The sequence below is a fragment of the Rhipicephalus sanguineus genome, chromosome 7 (genome assembly GCF_013339695.2).
Source record: "Rhipicephalus sanguineus isolate Rsan-2018 chromosome 7, BIME_Rsan_1.4, whole genome shotgun sequence".
Taxonomy (NCBI): Eukaryota; Metazoa; Arthropoda; class Arachnida; order Ixodida; family Ixodidae; genus Rhipicephalus; species Rhipicephalus sanguineus.
In genome coordinates, this window is record NC_051182.1 from 96,882,716 (window position 1) to 96,900,211 (window position 17,496).

The 17,496-nt window shown below is 45.4% G+C and overlaps 1 protein-coding gene across 1 annotated transcript in view; it reads right to left on the bottom strand.

Annotated features, from left to right (window-relative positions):
* LOC119399617 (integrator complex subunit 7) overlaps positions 1–17,496 on the bottom strand; it is a 49,537-nt gene that overhangs the window by 13,964 nt on the left and 18,077 nt on the right. Inside the window, exons 7-12 of the mRNA XM_037666419.2 lie at positions 14,904–15,011; positions 9,713–9,819; positions 3,904–4,000; positions 2,823–2,968; positions 1,327–1,503; positions 27–167 (exon numbers count right to left, since the gene is read on the bottom strand). Coding sequence (XP_037522347.1) covers positions 27–167; positions 1,327–1,503; positions 2,823–2,968; positions 3,904–4,000; positions 9,713–9,819; positions 14,904–15,011 — 776 coding nt within the window. The remainder of the gene's footprint in view (positions 1–26; positions 168–1,326; positions 1,504–2,822; positions 2,969–3,903; positions 4,001–9,712; positions 9,820–14,903; positions 15,012–17,496) is intronic.

The window sequence follows — 17,496 nt, forward strand, 5'->3', positions numbered from 1 at the left end:
AAAGAGTGCAGTTAGGCTTGAGATACCTTGAGTGCTGAGATGGCCCGCACGTAGTGGGTGAGTGCATCCGTCAGCTGCGTCTGCCCCGTGCGCACCAGCAAGCTCTCCTCGGCTCGGCACAGCTCGGCCAAGCTCACCAGCCAGAAGTGCAGCTGCTCCGAACTCACCTGAGGTGCATGAGAAAGGCATGCACATGCACACACATTTACATTAGAAACATGTGCAATAGAATCAATGAATGTGACCTTTATTGATAGAAAAGTACGACTCTTGGGCGCTGTTGGAGATGAGGTGAGAAAGGGGTAAGGGGATTAAAGGGTGAGGAGCAACTTCATGCCACGCCTTTGCACGAGTCAGTCGACCCCTCCGACACCACTCGAAACAGGCCACTTTGACTACCGCATATTGTGAGAGCTTTCTGTGCTTCATGGTCAGATAGGAAAGCACACTGTTGCTGTTGCAACATCAGAATGCCGTCGCACCTCGATATAATGACCACAGATATAACGAATTATCAATTATAACAAAGGAAATTAAAGAAGACACAAGTGTCATAAGTACACTGTTGCAAATGTATGCTTATAAGAAACTTTCATATACAAGGAAGCTATTTTAGTGCCAGATGTGACTTTGTTTGATTGAAAAGTCCATAAACCGGGGGGGGGGGGGTGCTCGAGCCGATAAAAAAATCCGTAAACAGGGGGTTGGTGCCCGAGCCATTGTTTGTTTTATTAGTTTGTGTTCACTAGTTACCTAGCACTAGTCCTGTCCCTGGCACTAGTTATTGTCTAAACTTTCTTTTTTATGTCTGTGCTTTTTCGCAGTGGTCACTGGAGGTGAACAGGGTGGGAACGGGAAGGTGCTACTTTGTGCTTTCGAAATATGGCAGCCCTCAGTGGCGAGAAAGACAACAAATATCTCCGTGAACACCATTGCACTTGCACAATTTTACGCCCCTGTGTCGCCATTCGCACTGATAAAATGATTTCTTTCCGGCACTAATAATGTTTTCAACTAAATTGTTTGATGCACCATAGATTTGGCATTGGAGATGAAAAGGTTTTGAAAAATAGATTTTCCTTCTCTGCAGTTTTTTGGACTCGCAAGGCCCGTGTCCCCCCATATGCAATGTCTATGGGCTCCTTCCATTTCTGCAAGCAATGAACGCTAGAATTTCTCTCAGTGAAAGAGGTGGAAGAAAACGCTTCTGCATTTAAGTTATTGCCATTTATTAGCGTGCAGCGTGCATCCGATCGCGCTACCAAACGCACGCTGTCAAAACTGCGCGAGGGTAACGGCATGGCTTCAGGAAGGTCGCCGACTAACCTTGTTGGCCAGGGTGGCAAAGAGCGGCGCAGCAGCTGCAAAGTGTCCGTAGCGAGTGGCCTGCCGTGCGATTCTGTAGACGCTCCAGGCGTCCATGCCTGCCAACCCTTCATCCAAGGAAATGGGCACGGAGCCCCTCTCCACTCCTGCTTGCAGAACCAGCGTCCACAGCAGCACCTGTGCAAAACAACATTTGAGTTGGTTGCTTGTGGCAAATATATTCTTTTTGCTTGAGTGCAGTATGTTATGCGTGAGCGAGTATGACCCCCCCCCCCCCCCCGTGAAGATTCGTGATGTGGGTGTATGAAGCTTGGCGATAAAAGTTGGCACAGCACCCCAAGAATGAGGTCAGTGGTACAGCTGTAATGGCAGATGATGGGTGAACTAGATAAGAAAAGGCGAGCGGCACTGCAGATTATATTGCAGACGCATCGATTCACACGAATCAAGCTGTTGCAAATCGACATCACTCATAGGTGTTGTGCGGATACAAGGTGATCACTACTGGGGAACTTTTGTTGCTCATAGATGACAATGTGTCGGCTGCTGAGTCACACAAATGTGGTCGTATTCACAAAAGTGATCGACGAAGAATGCAACTCAATGAGTGGTGTTATTGCAGTGCCACTGCTGATAACTTCAGAAACAAATGCATGTAATTAAATTACATGTCCACCAGTGCCTGCAGTAGCTTTAATTAACTGCACTGCTCTTTGAATTTATTTATAGCTTCAATTTATTGCCATAGTAGTGAAGTTTCGAACACTGAAATCACGGATAAATGCATTTCGTTATATTGAGTTTATATCGTTATATACATAATGGTCTAAGACGTGAACTTAGAATAAGGCCAGTACTTTGTTGAATAGAGAACTTCGTTATATCAAAGTTATGTTACATCGAGGCTTCACTGTAGAACTGATTTGCAAAAGTCACTATATTCAGTTAGAACGTAAGAAAAAAATGTCGGCTCAGCCCACAGTTATCGCTGTTTCTGCCGCAAAGAATTTGCATAAATGTTCCATCCAACAGGACTTATTTTCGTGACGTCAAGCGCTTCTTTCCCATGCAGGCGCATGTTTGTGTCACTGGTTTTAGGTCGGAAACTTGAATGTCCCAGTAAATTTCATCAGGGATCCTGACACCACTCCTCAGCCAGATGTAATGTTTTAGGTAGTAACGATGAACCTTTAACTATTAATATGTGTGGTACTTACATTAGTCGAGGAAAAGTACTTGCAGTTCGAGCGGAAACCGGTTAGCACGACTGACTTTCACACGTGAATGGCAAGCGTGCCGTGGTTTTGTGACCGCAGCAAACTTTTTTTTTCATGCATTGTACCCGAGTATAGCCTCACTCTGCTTTCTTGGCACTGAAGGCCGCTGCGGCGACCAAGATCCACCTCTTTCAGCAACAACGAGTTGGCTCACCGTCTCCATGTTCGCGCGGGAGTAAAGCGAGCGGTGGAAGAGCCTGGATGTGACTGTGTGCTCACCAGTGCCTTGGGAGGGATGGCTGGCATGGCGCCCCTGCTGGCCGTGCTGAGAAGCTGCCGGATGCGAGGCTCGATACGGCTCAGCACCCCACACCGTCGGCTTCCCAGGGCACACAGGCCTTCGCACACAGACAGCATGGCAGCCCCTGCGAAACAATTGGGAAACGTCCAGCACAACTTCGTGAATCCTTAAAGTGTTTAGTGTAGAGAACATTTACAGACAGGGGTGACAAGGTCTGCACACATCCCTGTCTGTAAGAAGTTTCTGTGGTAACTCTAAAGATATGCCTCAACTTGAAAGACACGGTGCAAAGTAACAAACGAGAAGAAAAAAAGAAGAGACAGACAGATACCTTCACATCTGTCAGACCAATGTCAAAGATGTGAACGGCGATGTGTCTTCAAAGACACAATAGCACATTTTCTCGCGTATAACATGCGCCCTAACTAACGATTCGCCTAAAAGTTTCTAAAGACGATTCCAATGTATAGCCGCGAAGCTAGCTTCCTTGCATAGCTGCAAAGCGCCGCCATGAAGCTACCTTTACAGACTGCAATTTGCGTTTGTTTTGAATCTTGCTAAATTTTTTTTGTGCAGGTAATATGTGAGAAAGTACAGTAATCCTTTGTGAGGAAGGAGAAAAAACAAATTGTAAAATCACCGAGGGGGGTTGCCATATCAGAAGCCTCAGAGACGTGCATCGACCAGCCACTGTTGTCACTAGATGGCACAGACTCGTGAACACTTGTCACACCCATCACACAAGTGATTAACAATAACCATGTCAGTTGCATTATAATTTTCTCTTTTGGAACTGATCGGGGGGGGGGGGGTCTACGTAAACCGGGCTGCCATGCCAGTCAGTATATTTTGCAGCAATTTGTTTCAACTGCAAGTCCGCACTCATCCATGTCGGTTTCATAACAAGTTTCCTTAGCTGTGCAGTCTTCAAAAATGTAAAATCAACTACCTGAGCTATGCAGACGCTCTATTCAGTACTGAGGGAACACAGAAGTAGTAGAAGTGTAATAGTCCCAGCATTGTAATCTAAATTGACAATGAATGAGAGGGGTGACTGACCTGACCAGAAGGAGAGAAAGGAACCCAGTACGTCCACAAATTGGCTGCAAAGGTCCGGGTCCGCATCGCACAGTAGTACGATGCACCGCAGGCAACCCTGAATTGAAATGTTGGTTGCACACGCCAACACCGTCATGTCTACAGGACCACCACAGCATAATGAAAGAAGCGCAACAGTCCCATTTAATTTCTTGCTCCTCGTCTCCCTTAAGTTCGTGCTGCACCCGCTGTGGTAGCTTAGTAGCTAAGATGCTTTGCTGCTAAGCTCAACACTGTGTGTGGTTTGAGTCCTGTGAACAGTGGCTGCATTTCCACGGGGGCAAAATGCGAAAATGTCTGCGCACTTAAACCTGTGCGCACGTTAAAGAACCCCAGGTGGTTGAAATTATTATACAGCATGCCTTATATCTTGCAGTTATGGCACAGAGAACACCCAAATTTATTTTAATTTCTTTCAGTTCACGCCCTTCCATCGTGCCAGTAAACCAACTTGCCCAAACTGACATCCCACTAACAAACCACAGTGGTCGTAGCAGAGAGCAAGCTTCATTTGCATGATGTAATCTAATTACCACATAGACACATGAGATAACCCACGGTCTCTCAGACATTCTGGCAATGGGAAACCCCTATAGCTTCTCCTGAGTGCTGTGGAGCCCCTTGTTTTTATTTCTTTACACTCATGTGCTTTTTAGCATGAGGAAAATCAGGATGACGACGTTTCTAGATCAGCACAACCAAACTGTGCTGCCACACTGGCCTGTTATCTTTAATCTCAAGGGCCATTGCGGTAGATGCAAAACTCGTGATTGTGCATAAATAGACTTGCAATTTCCCCACCCCGCTGCTCCTCGTGTTGTTAAAGGGACACTAAAGAGAAACAATGAATCGGTTTAGATCGATAAATTGTGCTCTGAGAACTCTAATGTAATTAATTTCACCATCACAGGTTTATTAATAGAGGAGAAAATCAAGTTCAAAGTTTCGTTTATAAATTTCGCGCCGAACTCTCCCTGCTTGACGTCACCGATTTCAATGTGTATCGTATTTTGCCGCCATTGGCTCAAGAAAGTTACCCCAAACTTGGTATGTTAAGTCTATGGCCCCTCAGAGGACAATGTACTTCATTTTTACCGATTAGGAACTATGTAGTCCCTAGTAGGTGCCATCAAAACATGTGACGTCACAGTGAATGGTGCGGAAACTTCAAGGTGGCATCGCCACCCACATTTTGTTTTTGCATGTTTTCTCGCTTACTAAGCATGTTCTCGCAGCAAGCGTGGTGTTCTTGGTATCGTGAAAGAGTACTTTACTAATATGTGAAAAATCGTTTAGCTCTTCAGTGTTCCTTCAGCATGGCACTTGAAAAAAAGTTCTTCATTTCTTGATAGATTTTGGTGAAACTTCCCGATGTATAGTTGTGTGATAATTTCAAATATGATAATATTTTTCTAGTATGATATGTAGTTTTTAAAATACAGTCGACGACCGATAATTCGGACTCCACGGGGAAAGTAAATAAGTCCGAATTACCGAATGTCCGAAATAGCGAACGCGTCAGAAAAAAAATCATTTTATTCACACTTCAGTGTCCCTGGGGGTGAAAAAAGTTGTCAATGCGTTGCTGCACGCACTTGCGCTTTCGCACAACCAAGTCCGCCCCTATCTCCGCCAGTGTGGCGTGATCGCTGTACGAGGACGAAAGAACAGCGAAGGCTCGAGATAGCTCCGCATGCGACGGCTCCGGAGCACGCGGCGGCGCGTCATCGTCATCGGTGTCAGAGTCGCTGTTTGACGACTGCACAACCTGGTCAATTATTTCGTCGTCGTTTAGTTCGGCACACGACGACACCGCACTGTCGACGTTTGCGAAGTCTTCAAAGTTGACAGTGTCAGGAATCGGCATACCACAGCTTCGCAAGTCGTCAATAATGTCCGCATCGAAGCTCGTTGCGCTGGGCAGCAGGTCCGGCTCTTCAATTGCAGTGCCGGATTCATCACGGAACGTGAATCCAGCATGCCGGAAGCTGTTGCTGATCGTGTCTGCCGACACGGCCTTCCAGGCGTCAGCAATCATGCTCACGGCGGACATCAAGTCCACTTTGTATTTCATCTGACTTTCTAAGCACAGCAACACGCGCTGCAGCAGACGGGAACGATAGTGCACTTTCAATTCTTGATAATCCCTTGATCCATAGGCTGCAGAACGCTGGTCGTATTCGGCGGCAGGTACTCGAGTTCGATTGCTTTCAAAGAGCTGATCGGCGCATGGGCAGTGCAGTTGTCGACAAACAAGAGGACCTTGCGCTTCTGCAGCTCAAACTTTCGGTCTAATTTGCGGACGTACTCTTCAAACAGCTTTTGCGTGACCCACGCCTTGGTGTTTGCTTCGTACCGTACAGGCAAATTTTTTTTCCCCTTGAAACATCGAGGGTTTTTAGATTTCCCTATGACCAAAAGCGGGAGCTTTTCCGAGCCGGAAGCGTTGCTGCCGACAACAACAGTGATCCGCTCCTTGCTCAGTTTCCTTCCGTGGCATGGTTCTCCAGAACGGGCAAGCGTCTTCTCCGGCAGTAGCTTATAAAAAAGCCCGGTTTCGTCTAGGTTGAAGGTATCGTCCGCTGAATAGCGCCGAAGCAGCTCCACCAACTTCTCACCACGGTAGTTCGCTACCAGTGTGTTATCCACGGCACCACTTTCACCGCACATTTTTTTGAAAGCGAGATCGTACCGCTTCTTAAAGTTTCGAAGCCAGCCATCGCTGAACTTGAATCCATCGATGCCAAGTCGAAGAGCCAAGGTTTCAGCCTTTTGCTTTAATAGGTGGCCGGAAACGGGAACACGTTGAGCGACGGTAGCGTTAAGCCAGATGCTCAACGCTTCTTCCAACTGCGGATGACAACCTTCGCGCACCCTCTTCTGTTCATTTCCGCGTGATTTCTCCGATGCGCCCAAAATTTTGTCCTTATTTTTCATGTAATCTGACACGGTTTGCTTCGAGACGTTGAATTCTCGGGCGACTTCGACTTGCGGGCGACCACTTTGCACTTGTTGAATGATGGCTGCCTTCTTCGCCATTGTTAGCGTCGTGTACTTGCCGCGCTTCGACGTCGTCGGCCCGGCCTTCGCCGTCGGCTGTGAGGGCACCGTGGGTGCCATTTCACGGAGATACTAGTATCTTGAGACAGTGGAGCAAGCAGAGCGCGGCGAAGTCTCAAAATCAAAAATGAACGAGCAGAACGTGGCAGAACGCTGTACCGCACGCTGACACGAATGACGAAATGACTCGCAAAGCGGACGTACCGGAACTGAACAGGCTGGTCGCGATGACGATGCGAGCCCACAGTTGTGCAGTGCCTCTGAGATCAACATTTTTAATTTTAAAACCTATAGCCTCATAGATCAATAGTTTTGGTTTTGATTATGTAGTTTTAGATCTCTGAGGCCATACTTTGTATTGTCTGGGTATCAGAAGATAATGGCGGTCGATTCAGCGTGCGCGACACTCTCGGACAGGGTCCGGATTATCGAATGTAGAGCTGGCGGCTGTCCGAAATATCGGTCGTCTTTACACATTACTTCTATAGGGACACTGGCGGTGCCGCGCGGCAGTCCGGATTACCGAGCATGTCCGAATTATCGGTGTCCGATTTATCGGTCGGCGACTGTACAAAATATTTCATGTGCCTCTTGGGGAGCAAGTTTTTTTCTAAACTGAGTTAGTTACAAAGTAAATCAGCACATCACGATAGTCTGCAATCAGAACTGTGTGCAGTGCAACAAAAATGGATGTTCTAAACCTATAAGAACAAAAGTTATGGTATGTTGAACATTCACGAGTGAAATTCTAGCTTGAAATGACTCACTCGCAAATGTTCAACATACCACAACTCTTGTTCTAATAGGTTTAGAACATCCATTTTTGTTGCACTGCACACAGTTCTGATTGCAGATTATCGTGATATGCTGATTTACTTTGTAACTAACTCAGTTTTAAAAAAACTTGCTCCCCAAGAGGCACATGAGATAGTTTGTATTTCAAAATCTACACATTATACTGGGAAAGTAATTGCATATTTGAAATCAGCATACAAATATACATAAGGTCACCAAGTTTCATCAAAATCAATCAAAAAATAAAGAAAAATTTTTAAGAGGAGTGTCCCCCCTTAACTGCCCGCCGACCATACACTCCACGCTTCAGACACCACATGCCATACACAATGTGTTTACGTAAACTGAAGCGCTGGACGTACAAAAGCCTGTTTTATTTCTGGCAAAAAAACAAAAAAGGCAAGCATGCCAGCCAGAATTGCGAAATGGCCACGATACACCAGTCGTCGAGCTAAAATGCTCCTTGAGCCTACAGCCAGCACAAAGTAATATCAGAGCACTCATTGCACATTTTCATTACAACACTGACACAGCGCAGTAGCCAGTCAGTGTGCATAAAAGCTGAACGACATGAACGACTCACCATGAGCCTTAAATAATGTGCCCCACATGCCCGTTAATGCCATTTAAACAGCCAATATCATAATTCATATCTTGGTTTGCAGGAATTCTGAACTAATTTCCACACGCGTTACAAACTGCGCTCGCGAGCATGAATTGCACCTGCGCTCAACGCGCTCTGTCACTGAGGGTCAGCAAATTACACAAATTTCATGGTAAGTGGGTCTCTTGCTACTCACAGACTCCCGATGTGTACACGTGGCATGCGATGGCTCTGTTAAATGCAAAATGCAATGCAAATTTTTTCTTTAAAGCAATAAATCAGGTGTTAATGGGGGTAAAACGGAAGCGGGTCGCATTCATTCTGACCACTCATGGGAGCCTAAAATGCCCTTCCTGAAACCCCTGAGTTGCATGATACCCGTTGGAGAAACTCTGCCTCAGTCCAACAAAAACAAAGTATGACAATAAAGAGATTTTGCAGACATTGGGGAAGCACGATTGTCAACAAACACTAATACATTCAAACCTCACCCCAACAAAAGTCCAGCACAAAAACATACATCACTTTGTCAAACATTCGTTATCAAGAACGCCAAGAATAGCGAAAATAGATACTGGATGAATCTTTTGAAAGTCAACTAGGACCTGCTGCTTGAGCAGGAGATGCAGGTAAAAGTTTTTCAGGGTCTAAACCAGGGGCGCCAAACATGCAGTCTGGACCGCACATGCCTGTCTTCATCCTGTATATATAAAATATTTTTCCCTTAATAAATATGTTCATGAGATACGCAGACCTGATCGGTCTCAAGCATTTTTTTTTTTTTTTGTGAGGCCCCCGCGTTCAGTCACCATGTGTTCAAACATAACCGTGGAATAGAAACTCTATATTTCAGAATCGCCGTTCAGATTTATATCACCCTAGAGGTCAGTATCGATGTGTTTCTGACACCTAATGCCCTTCAGAAATGACCCACTTACCTTGGCATTATTGTCTGTTATTTCTCATTAATATTGTGTCTAACAAAGAAAAACAAGCCCTTGAAAGTCACCTCCTTTTCTTCCACATAAGAGACATGACTCACGAGAAAGGCCTTCTTTCAAATGGCATCATTAGCTGACATTTTGTTCAAACTCGTCCCCCCCCCCCCCCACTGCCCTCCCTCCAACCTTTTTTCACTGTCCCAGCCCTCGTGGAAGACTAAATTTCGTGACTGCAGCCTGCTAGCTGAGGCGAGTTTGAGACCCCAGGTCTAAACGGTCGAAGCGAAACAAAAAGCCACGAACAAATCGCGTAGACACGCACAGGTGCTCAATGAATGCTTGTCACAACATGACTCGCTACTGCACCCACCCTCAGAGCATGGCTGGCATCATCACTGTCAGACTCCTGGGTGCACAGAATCATCAGCAGGGTCTCAATGGCGCTCGACACCTCCGGCATGAGATCCAGCAAGTCCTCTGCACCAATTGCCCAGAGCACCGCTCACAGCTCACATGCATGCAACTATGATCACTACACAAACAAAGAAGATGAAATGCTGGAAACGTGGTCCTCAGTTCACTGACTAAACCTGCTGACGGTATAAAATTGTAATCCTTACTTGAAAATGCATGAGGCTGATGACTTCTGTGTGTCTAAAAATGCTATGAAACTGCATAAAGCCGTATACTGCCACGCACGCTTGTTTTTGTATTTTTATGTAACTGGCATGTTATACATGTAAACCACCACTCTGCGCAGGCCACGTCACGATGTCTGGGAACCTTCCCTATCTTTTTACACTTTTGCGCGCACAACGGGAAGATTGTACGCACAACGGGAACAGTCAAGTTTTACTCTGGAACTAATGTGGCCACCAAAGATAACACTGGAATCTTCTATGTTACCTGTACAAATACTAGGCTTGTCCGAATAGTAAATTTTAGGTTCGAAGTGAATAGCGATTTGGTCGAATAATTTCGAATCGAATTCGAATAGTATACACTCTAAGACAAAATCGAGTATTTTGGGAGTGTTTCTGCCACACAACAACAATCGTCATCCACCTCGCGTACTTTCCTCGCGTTATCACCGCGGTCGCGGCACTTTCCGGTCACGAACGGCGCGCGCGTTATCAGCATGACATATCATTCTTGACAGGAAAGTGACGAGAGCTGGGTTTTCAAGAAAGGAAACGCGAGCAAGCCAGATGACGATTATTGTTGTGTGGCAGAAATACTCCCCAAATACTCGATTTTGTCTTAGAGTGTATATCACATATTATAAAGAAAAATTAGCATATTTGTCCTGGCCCAACTAACCTGCGCAATATTTTTTTTTATTTGAAACAAGGCATGTGCAAAATGTCATTCTTTTTGGTTCAAAGGGAAGTGGAAGCAACTTTGAATAGTAGCAGGACATGACTTTCGGTAAAATGCAAATGATGACCAGTAAAATATGTTACATTTTAAAGTTTACTTTACTTAGAGCATATGAGCTGGTACTATAACGAGCTTTTAAACTTAAAAAAATGATGAATCAATGTGAGGGTAATATGTTCTTTTAACCTTGAAGTGGGGCTTGGCGGCAGTGCGTATTTTCCCTGGAAAGGTGTATTCATGGTACAGCACTCCTCCACTGCAGTGAAACCACCTTTACAGGGGGCTTAAATGCGGACTAATATGCACCTATTCGTAAATTTCGAATACTTTGAAATTTCCAATAATTTAAATTCTGCTAAAACGGCTGCTTGGGCGAGTTGGTTCATGATTAAGATAGATTTACCAGCGCAAAAAAGACAGGACATTTAGGAAGGACACAGGACGAAGGGAGCAGCTGTGTCCTTCCTAAATGTCCCGTCTTTTTTGCGCTGGTAAATCTATCTTAATTTAAATTCGAATCGAAGTGAATTCGAATACTGTAATATTCGTTCGAATATTCGAATATTCGCACAAGCCTAATAAATGCCGATGTGCTTTACCTGCTAATCAGTTTTTCTCATCAACTGACGATTGTAATCGCTGCTATCGTAGCACTTTTGAGTGTTGCTTCTTTTACTGGGCACAAGTTTGCCCAATAAACAGTTCTGTCCCTTCGGGCCTGAGTTCCGTATACTTCACGATCCTGACCGCGTGACCATACAGGGCACATGAGGATCTTTAGAGAGAAACGAAAGACAGGCGTCCCTTGAGCTGCATATATACGAGAGCCCCCATATGTTCTTCGTACTAGAGCACTGCACGGGCCGTGATTTTCGGCCCGGGCCCGGCCCGGGCCCGGACCTCGTTCAAGTTTACCCGCCCGAGCCCGGCCCGGTGATTCAATACGCGACCCGAGCCCGGCCCGAACCCGAGAAAAAATTTCGCCTGCCCGGCCCGGCCCGACGGCAGATCAGGCCCGACAGAGGCCCGAGAGCCAATAATACAGGTGGTGTTGCCAGAACGTAGAATCTACAGCAAGGTGTTGTAAGTAGCAAATATCTACTCTTTGTTGGCGAATATTTCGCTAACAATTCTACTTTAACCTACGGTAATTTCGTGTAAAAAGGGGCTCACGGTGGAAAGAGTTGAGTGGAAATACTGGGTACAATGAACGTTTGTTCGGCAATGGTATACTATAACTTTTTTTTTCTTGCTAATGCAATACGGATCATCAAGAGCGTTTTGTAGCAGATATTGTAGCACGGAAAGTGATTTGCAGCATGAGTTCAGTTTCGATAAGAATTGCAATAAAAAGAGAGGAGACAGAGAACACAACACCTTATTGCGCTCTTTACTGAAACATAAAACATGCTCTAACGACAAAGCCAATCGAGCACCCTTTCGGATATGTAACACCTGTCTTCAGCATGGCAGCACCTTGCCACAGCAAGATGGAGGAAGAAAGCCAAGTTTATTACCTTGCTGTATGTACACTAATCTAGATAAAAAGAACAAACCATGTGCACCACGTGTACTTTTAGAAATACGTATAGGCAGCCGAAAGGACAAAAAAATATTTGTGGTAGCATTCTTTTCATATATCATATATATTTCATATACCACCAGGGCTATATAGAGTCCACAAGTCTTTTGTGGCATATTTTATAGTTTATTTCTTCACTTGTTATTGTTCAAAAAATCAAATTATCTAGAGATTCCGGCTTTAAGCACGCCCTCCACCGTTGCATCACATATCCTGCCGCGCTAAAGTTTCTCGCACTGCACACGCTAGCCGCAGTTGTGCACATCTGCCTTGCGAATTGTGAATGTGTCGGCAGTCGTTGTTCTTAACTTCCAGCATTGGAGCAAATTTAGCATGTCTTTGTGGACCTCTGCAGAATGTGCAGCTTATCCCTTCATTTCTATCCTTCCCGAACGTCGTGACACTATTCAGTATCCCCTATAAAACTCCTCGTTGAGGGCTTCTGCTTGCAGTTTTCAGCAGTGTATGTTATGCACGGCTTGCTCCGCGCTCTTTTTTTTTTTCGTATCATAATGCTGTGTGCCTTCCTAACGATGTTGTTCTGGTAGAAGGCGACCACTGCACTACGCGGGTAGGACTGGCAGGAGGTGGACGAAGCGATTTCGATCTATTTTTGGGGTTCGTTACAGTTTGGTAATAAAAGCGCGAATAATCTTTTCGACGCTTACTTATTCGATGCCTATGGTTCAAGGTAAAGGGACATCACCCGGCACGGAATTCGTAATTGTCTTTTTTCAAGCCTGACATTTCGTCAAGCGAAGAAATTTTACCTCACGCCTTATGCTGTTTGAACCTATGCTATTCCTGCACATTCCAACGGTGTTGCGGCAGTGTCATGTAGCTCTCACACTATACCTGTATAGCGCAGGCGACCCAAACACGCGGCCCATGGGCCTCTCCATAAAGGCCCGCGGCCCGCACATGACTGTCTTCGTCCGAATTTTTCATTTTCTTTATAAGTATGTACTTAAGCTACACAGCCATGAGTAGTCTGAAGCTTTTTTGTTGTGAGGCAACCCCTGCGGCCACCATGTGCTGGTACCTAACCGTGAAACAAAACTCTATATTTCAAAATCGGCGTCCTGATTTTAGTCATGTTGAAGATAGGTATTGATATGTTGTTGGAATTCTGCCGCCAAATACCCTTCAAACGACCTATATGTGACATATGGGAAAGCTCTTCTTTTAAATGGCAACGTTAGCTGACATTTGGTACGACCTAGCTCCTCTAACACCCCCCCCTTCCCCGCGCTTTTAAGCTGCGTTACTGTCCTGGCCCTTGCCGGAGTAAATTTTCGTGAATGCGGCCCATTAGCTGAGGTGGGTTTGAGACACCTGATATAGCGAAAAAAGGCGAAAAATTCAGATATTAACAAATTGGGCACACCAAGCAGGCTGTGCACGTCCATATCGCGTCACATGACCACTCGGGGCCGTGACAAAGCCGCGGAAAAAGAATGTCTCTGTACAGGAATTCTATGTAACGAGATTGTGTGCAGTCCTTTCGTTTTAGTGGAGGGCTGGAACCTTCAGAAACGTTTCCTCGCTATGGAGCTCTATAATCGTTTTTGCGATAAGTTACAGGTGTATATTTATTATATCACATTTATTACTGTGATTACAGAATAACATTTGGGATATAAAGTCATAACGAATGCAAACAAAGCACAGAATAACGACATGTTAACTATATAAGCGCCTGGTATGTCTACTTTTAGCTCGCTCGTTTTAGATAAATCAAGTAGCCCCATATGCAAGGAGCAAAAGAAGTTCAGTACTTGTCTCTAATAAAATTTCTCTAAACAGCTTGCCCCACATAAAAAAGCGTTTTTTTTTTTCGAGAGAAAATGTGAAACATATATGTACGTATGCACAACGTATGTGGAACAAACATGAAGGGGCACTAGAAAGAAAAACAATTTCTCTATTATCAGTAAGTTACTCTTTAGCAATTCCTAAATCACCACGTTCGCCGGGACAAGAGTCTTGGTAAGTGAGAAAACGCGCAAAAAGGCAAATGCAGGTGGCGACGCCCGCTTTAAGTTCGCGTAGCAGACATCGTGACATCTTATATTCTGACGGCGTCTAATGGGGTCTACGTAGTTCCTAATCACTAAAAATGAAGTGCGTTGACCTCTGAGGGGGCCATAGACTTAACATACCAAGTTTCAGCAAATTTTATAGAGTCAATGTCCTCAAATACGCAAATACAGTTTGAAATCCGTGGCGTCAGGCTTGGATATTTCGGCGCGAAATTAAAAAAAAAATAGAATTTTGACCTTGATTTTCTCGTCTGATAATAAAATTACCATGGCGAAATGTATGAGATTCGAGTTCTTAGACGTCACTTTATCAGTCTAAACCAATTCAGTGCTTCACTATAGTGTTCATTTAAGAACCCAGCAAAGTCCAAGCCCGGCCCGACCCGAGCCCGCGACCTCAAACACGGGCCCGGCCCTAAGCCCGGAGCTTCAGGCCCGAGCCCGGCCCGGGCCCGCCGTGAGAACTACTTTACCCGGCCCGGCCCGGCCCACGGGCCGGGCCAGGCCCGGGTTTTCGGGTAGGCCCGAGCCCGTGCAGTGCTCTACTTCGTACTCACCCCGAGCGGCATGGATGGCCAGATGAGTGAGCAGGCGGATGGAGGCCGATGCCAGTCGCACCTGGTGGTGGAAGATGCCCTCACGGCACAGCTGGAGCACGGGGCCATCTGCAAGTGGTGTATTTCAGTTTTATTCAAGTTGCGAAATTCACCATTAGCTCCATTAAGCTTGTGCAATTTGCTTTTTGGTACACAGTGAATTCAATACGAATGGGACTTATACCCCTGTCACACAGGGCAACTTAAGTGCACTTTGAGCGAGTGCACTTCGTCGGTAGTGTCATTTGCACGCTGTCACACAGGAACGCTTAGGGACACTCGCTGCAAAGTACACTTGCCGGCAAGTGCGTTCGCCAAACTCACTTCGCTGCGACGGAGTGTCTATCCTCGGCAGCAGTGGCTTGCAAATAAATACGCTAATGCAAAACGCGACAATCATGGTATTTTTAAACCATCGTTCTCGTTAGTAGGAATACTGCCATGTATTCAAACAAATGATACAACAAAAAACCTCGCTACTCTCGCCCTCGGGCAGTTTGCGGTCACGTCCGCTAGGGGTATGCGGGAGCACATGCCGTGCAATGGCCGCGTCCGTCACGTTGTTTACTTCCTTGCACATGTGCAGGTCAGTCATTCTTTAATGATTCGCGATGGCGTGTGCCACGGGTGCCACTTCCGCGAAGACAACGTGGTCCGACGCAGAGACGCGGGCGCTCATACGCCTTTGGGAAGAGCAAATGATTGCTGCGAAAACACGCTCCAAACGCCCGTCACCACTACGCGTCCCTTCTGTACCGGAGTCTACCATTTTTGTTTTCGATTCGTCTCTGATGTGATACTGTCTTGTCTCGGCTCGCGATGACCAATGACGCTATGCGGTTGCAATATTTACTTCATTTACGCGCAAAGTTCATTGTAAATTATGTTCATGCCTATAATAAGCAATTAAACTGCGAGCATTGCCAAAAATAAGAAATATATGTTGCGCTACTGGACCACCAATTGCCACTGCCATCATTTCCAAAGCACACTTCTCTTTCTCGTGTAGCAGCGCGCCGCCAAAGTGACACTCTGTGAGCGTAAGTGCACTCGCTCAAAATGACACTAAATTTGCCAGTGTGACCGGGGTATTAGTACTCAACAATTTCAAAGCGAATTTAAATAGATGCAGGATTTAAATAATCGCGAGGTGCGAGTAACAAGCAGTAAAACAAGTTATGTTTTAAAATTTGCTATAATTAGTAGAGCTGTGCATATAGCAAAATTTTGGGTGCGAAGCGAATTCGAATATGGAAGTGTGAGTGCGAATCGAATTGAATATTTTTAGAATATTTCACGAATATTTCTAGAATATTTTTCGAATACAGTCGATCCCGGATATATCGAACTCGGATATATCGAATTATTGGCTATATCGAACAGTTGAGAAATCCCCTTGAATTTCCCATGCAAAAGTATGGGGCTGGTGTGCACGTATATCGAACTCCCGCACAGCGAAACATCCGCTATATCGAACGCTGCCCCGCGCCGAAGCCCAGAAAGTCCATTTTTCCTAACAACTATTGAGGGTCATTCCACGCCAAACGTCCCAGACATTGCGCTCGACCCTCTCCAATTGTATTGTAAAAAATTGTGGACGTTCATATCAGTGCACTATTTGCCTTCGGAAAGTATTTTTTGGAAAAAAAATTTTTCTTGTCTGTTACAGCGATTTGAATTTTGCCGTAGTGGGTGAAACATAGGTTGCGAAAAAATACTCTAAAAAATACAATACTTTACGGAACGCCTTAAATATCTGCTGGTTACTTGAAAAGGAATGGCACTATCTTATTATTACCCATTGACGACCACTACTTTGTCTCACGATGTGCTTTGTGGTGAAGCAATGCTGCAATTCTGCGCCCATTTTGATTATTTTTTAAAAATTCTACGAATATTACAGACAAAATAGGACTATATTACATGGCTGGATAGTTGGCAGTAAGCGTGTTAAAAAAGTATTGAAGTCGATGACCGAGTAGTTTCGAAGTGGAAGGGGCGCAAACATTGAAAAATGTGTGAAATGCTCCACGTTCAGGCACATGTAGAGTGGTGATGCAGTCCAAGTAAAAATGCACGCTTGGTCTCGTTGGGAAGAGTAAACAAAGGAGATTTATTTGTGAAAGTTTCATCGGAGTGTTTTTTGTTTTTGGCGAGAAACAAAAATTTATGTTGAGCATTCGCGGCGTGCCTGGGCGCGGGCCCGTAAGTCCGCTTCACTGCGCCGCCACTGTTCCTTGGGGCAACGGAAGTATGCAGCGCCCACGCGGGTGGCACTATCGTGTGCTGCTGTGAGTTTTCACGTTTAGACACTCATTCTTCGGCTTTCCGCAGTGCAGCCGACGAAGTTTCAGGGAAAACAAGTGATGGTTCGTTTAAAATATATTATTATATAATAAAAGTGGCTAACAGGCACCGGGAATACGCTTATAATTCTTTTTTATGGGCAGCTCGCTTGAACGTGACTTGCGCCATTCGTGCCTCGGAGCCAGGCGCGTAGCCAGAAATTTTTTTCGGGGGGGGGTTCAACCATACTTTATGTATGTTCGTGCGT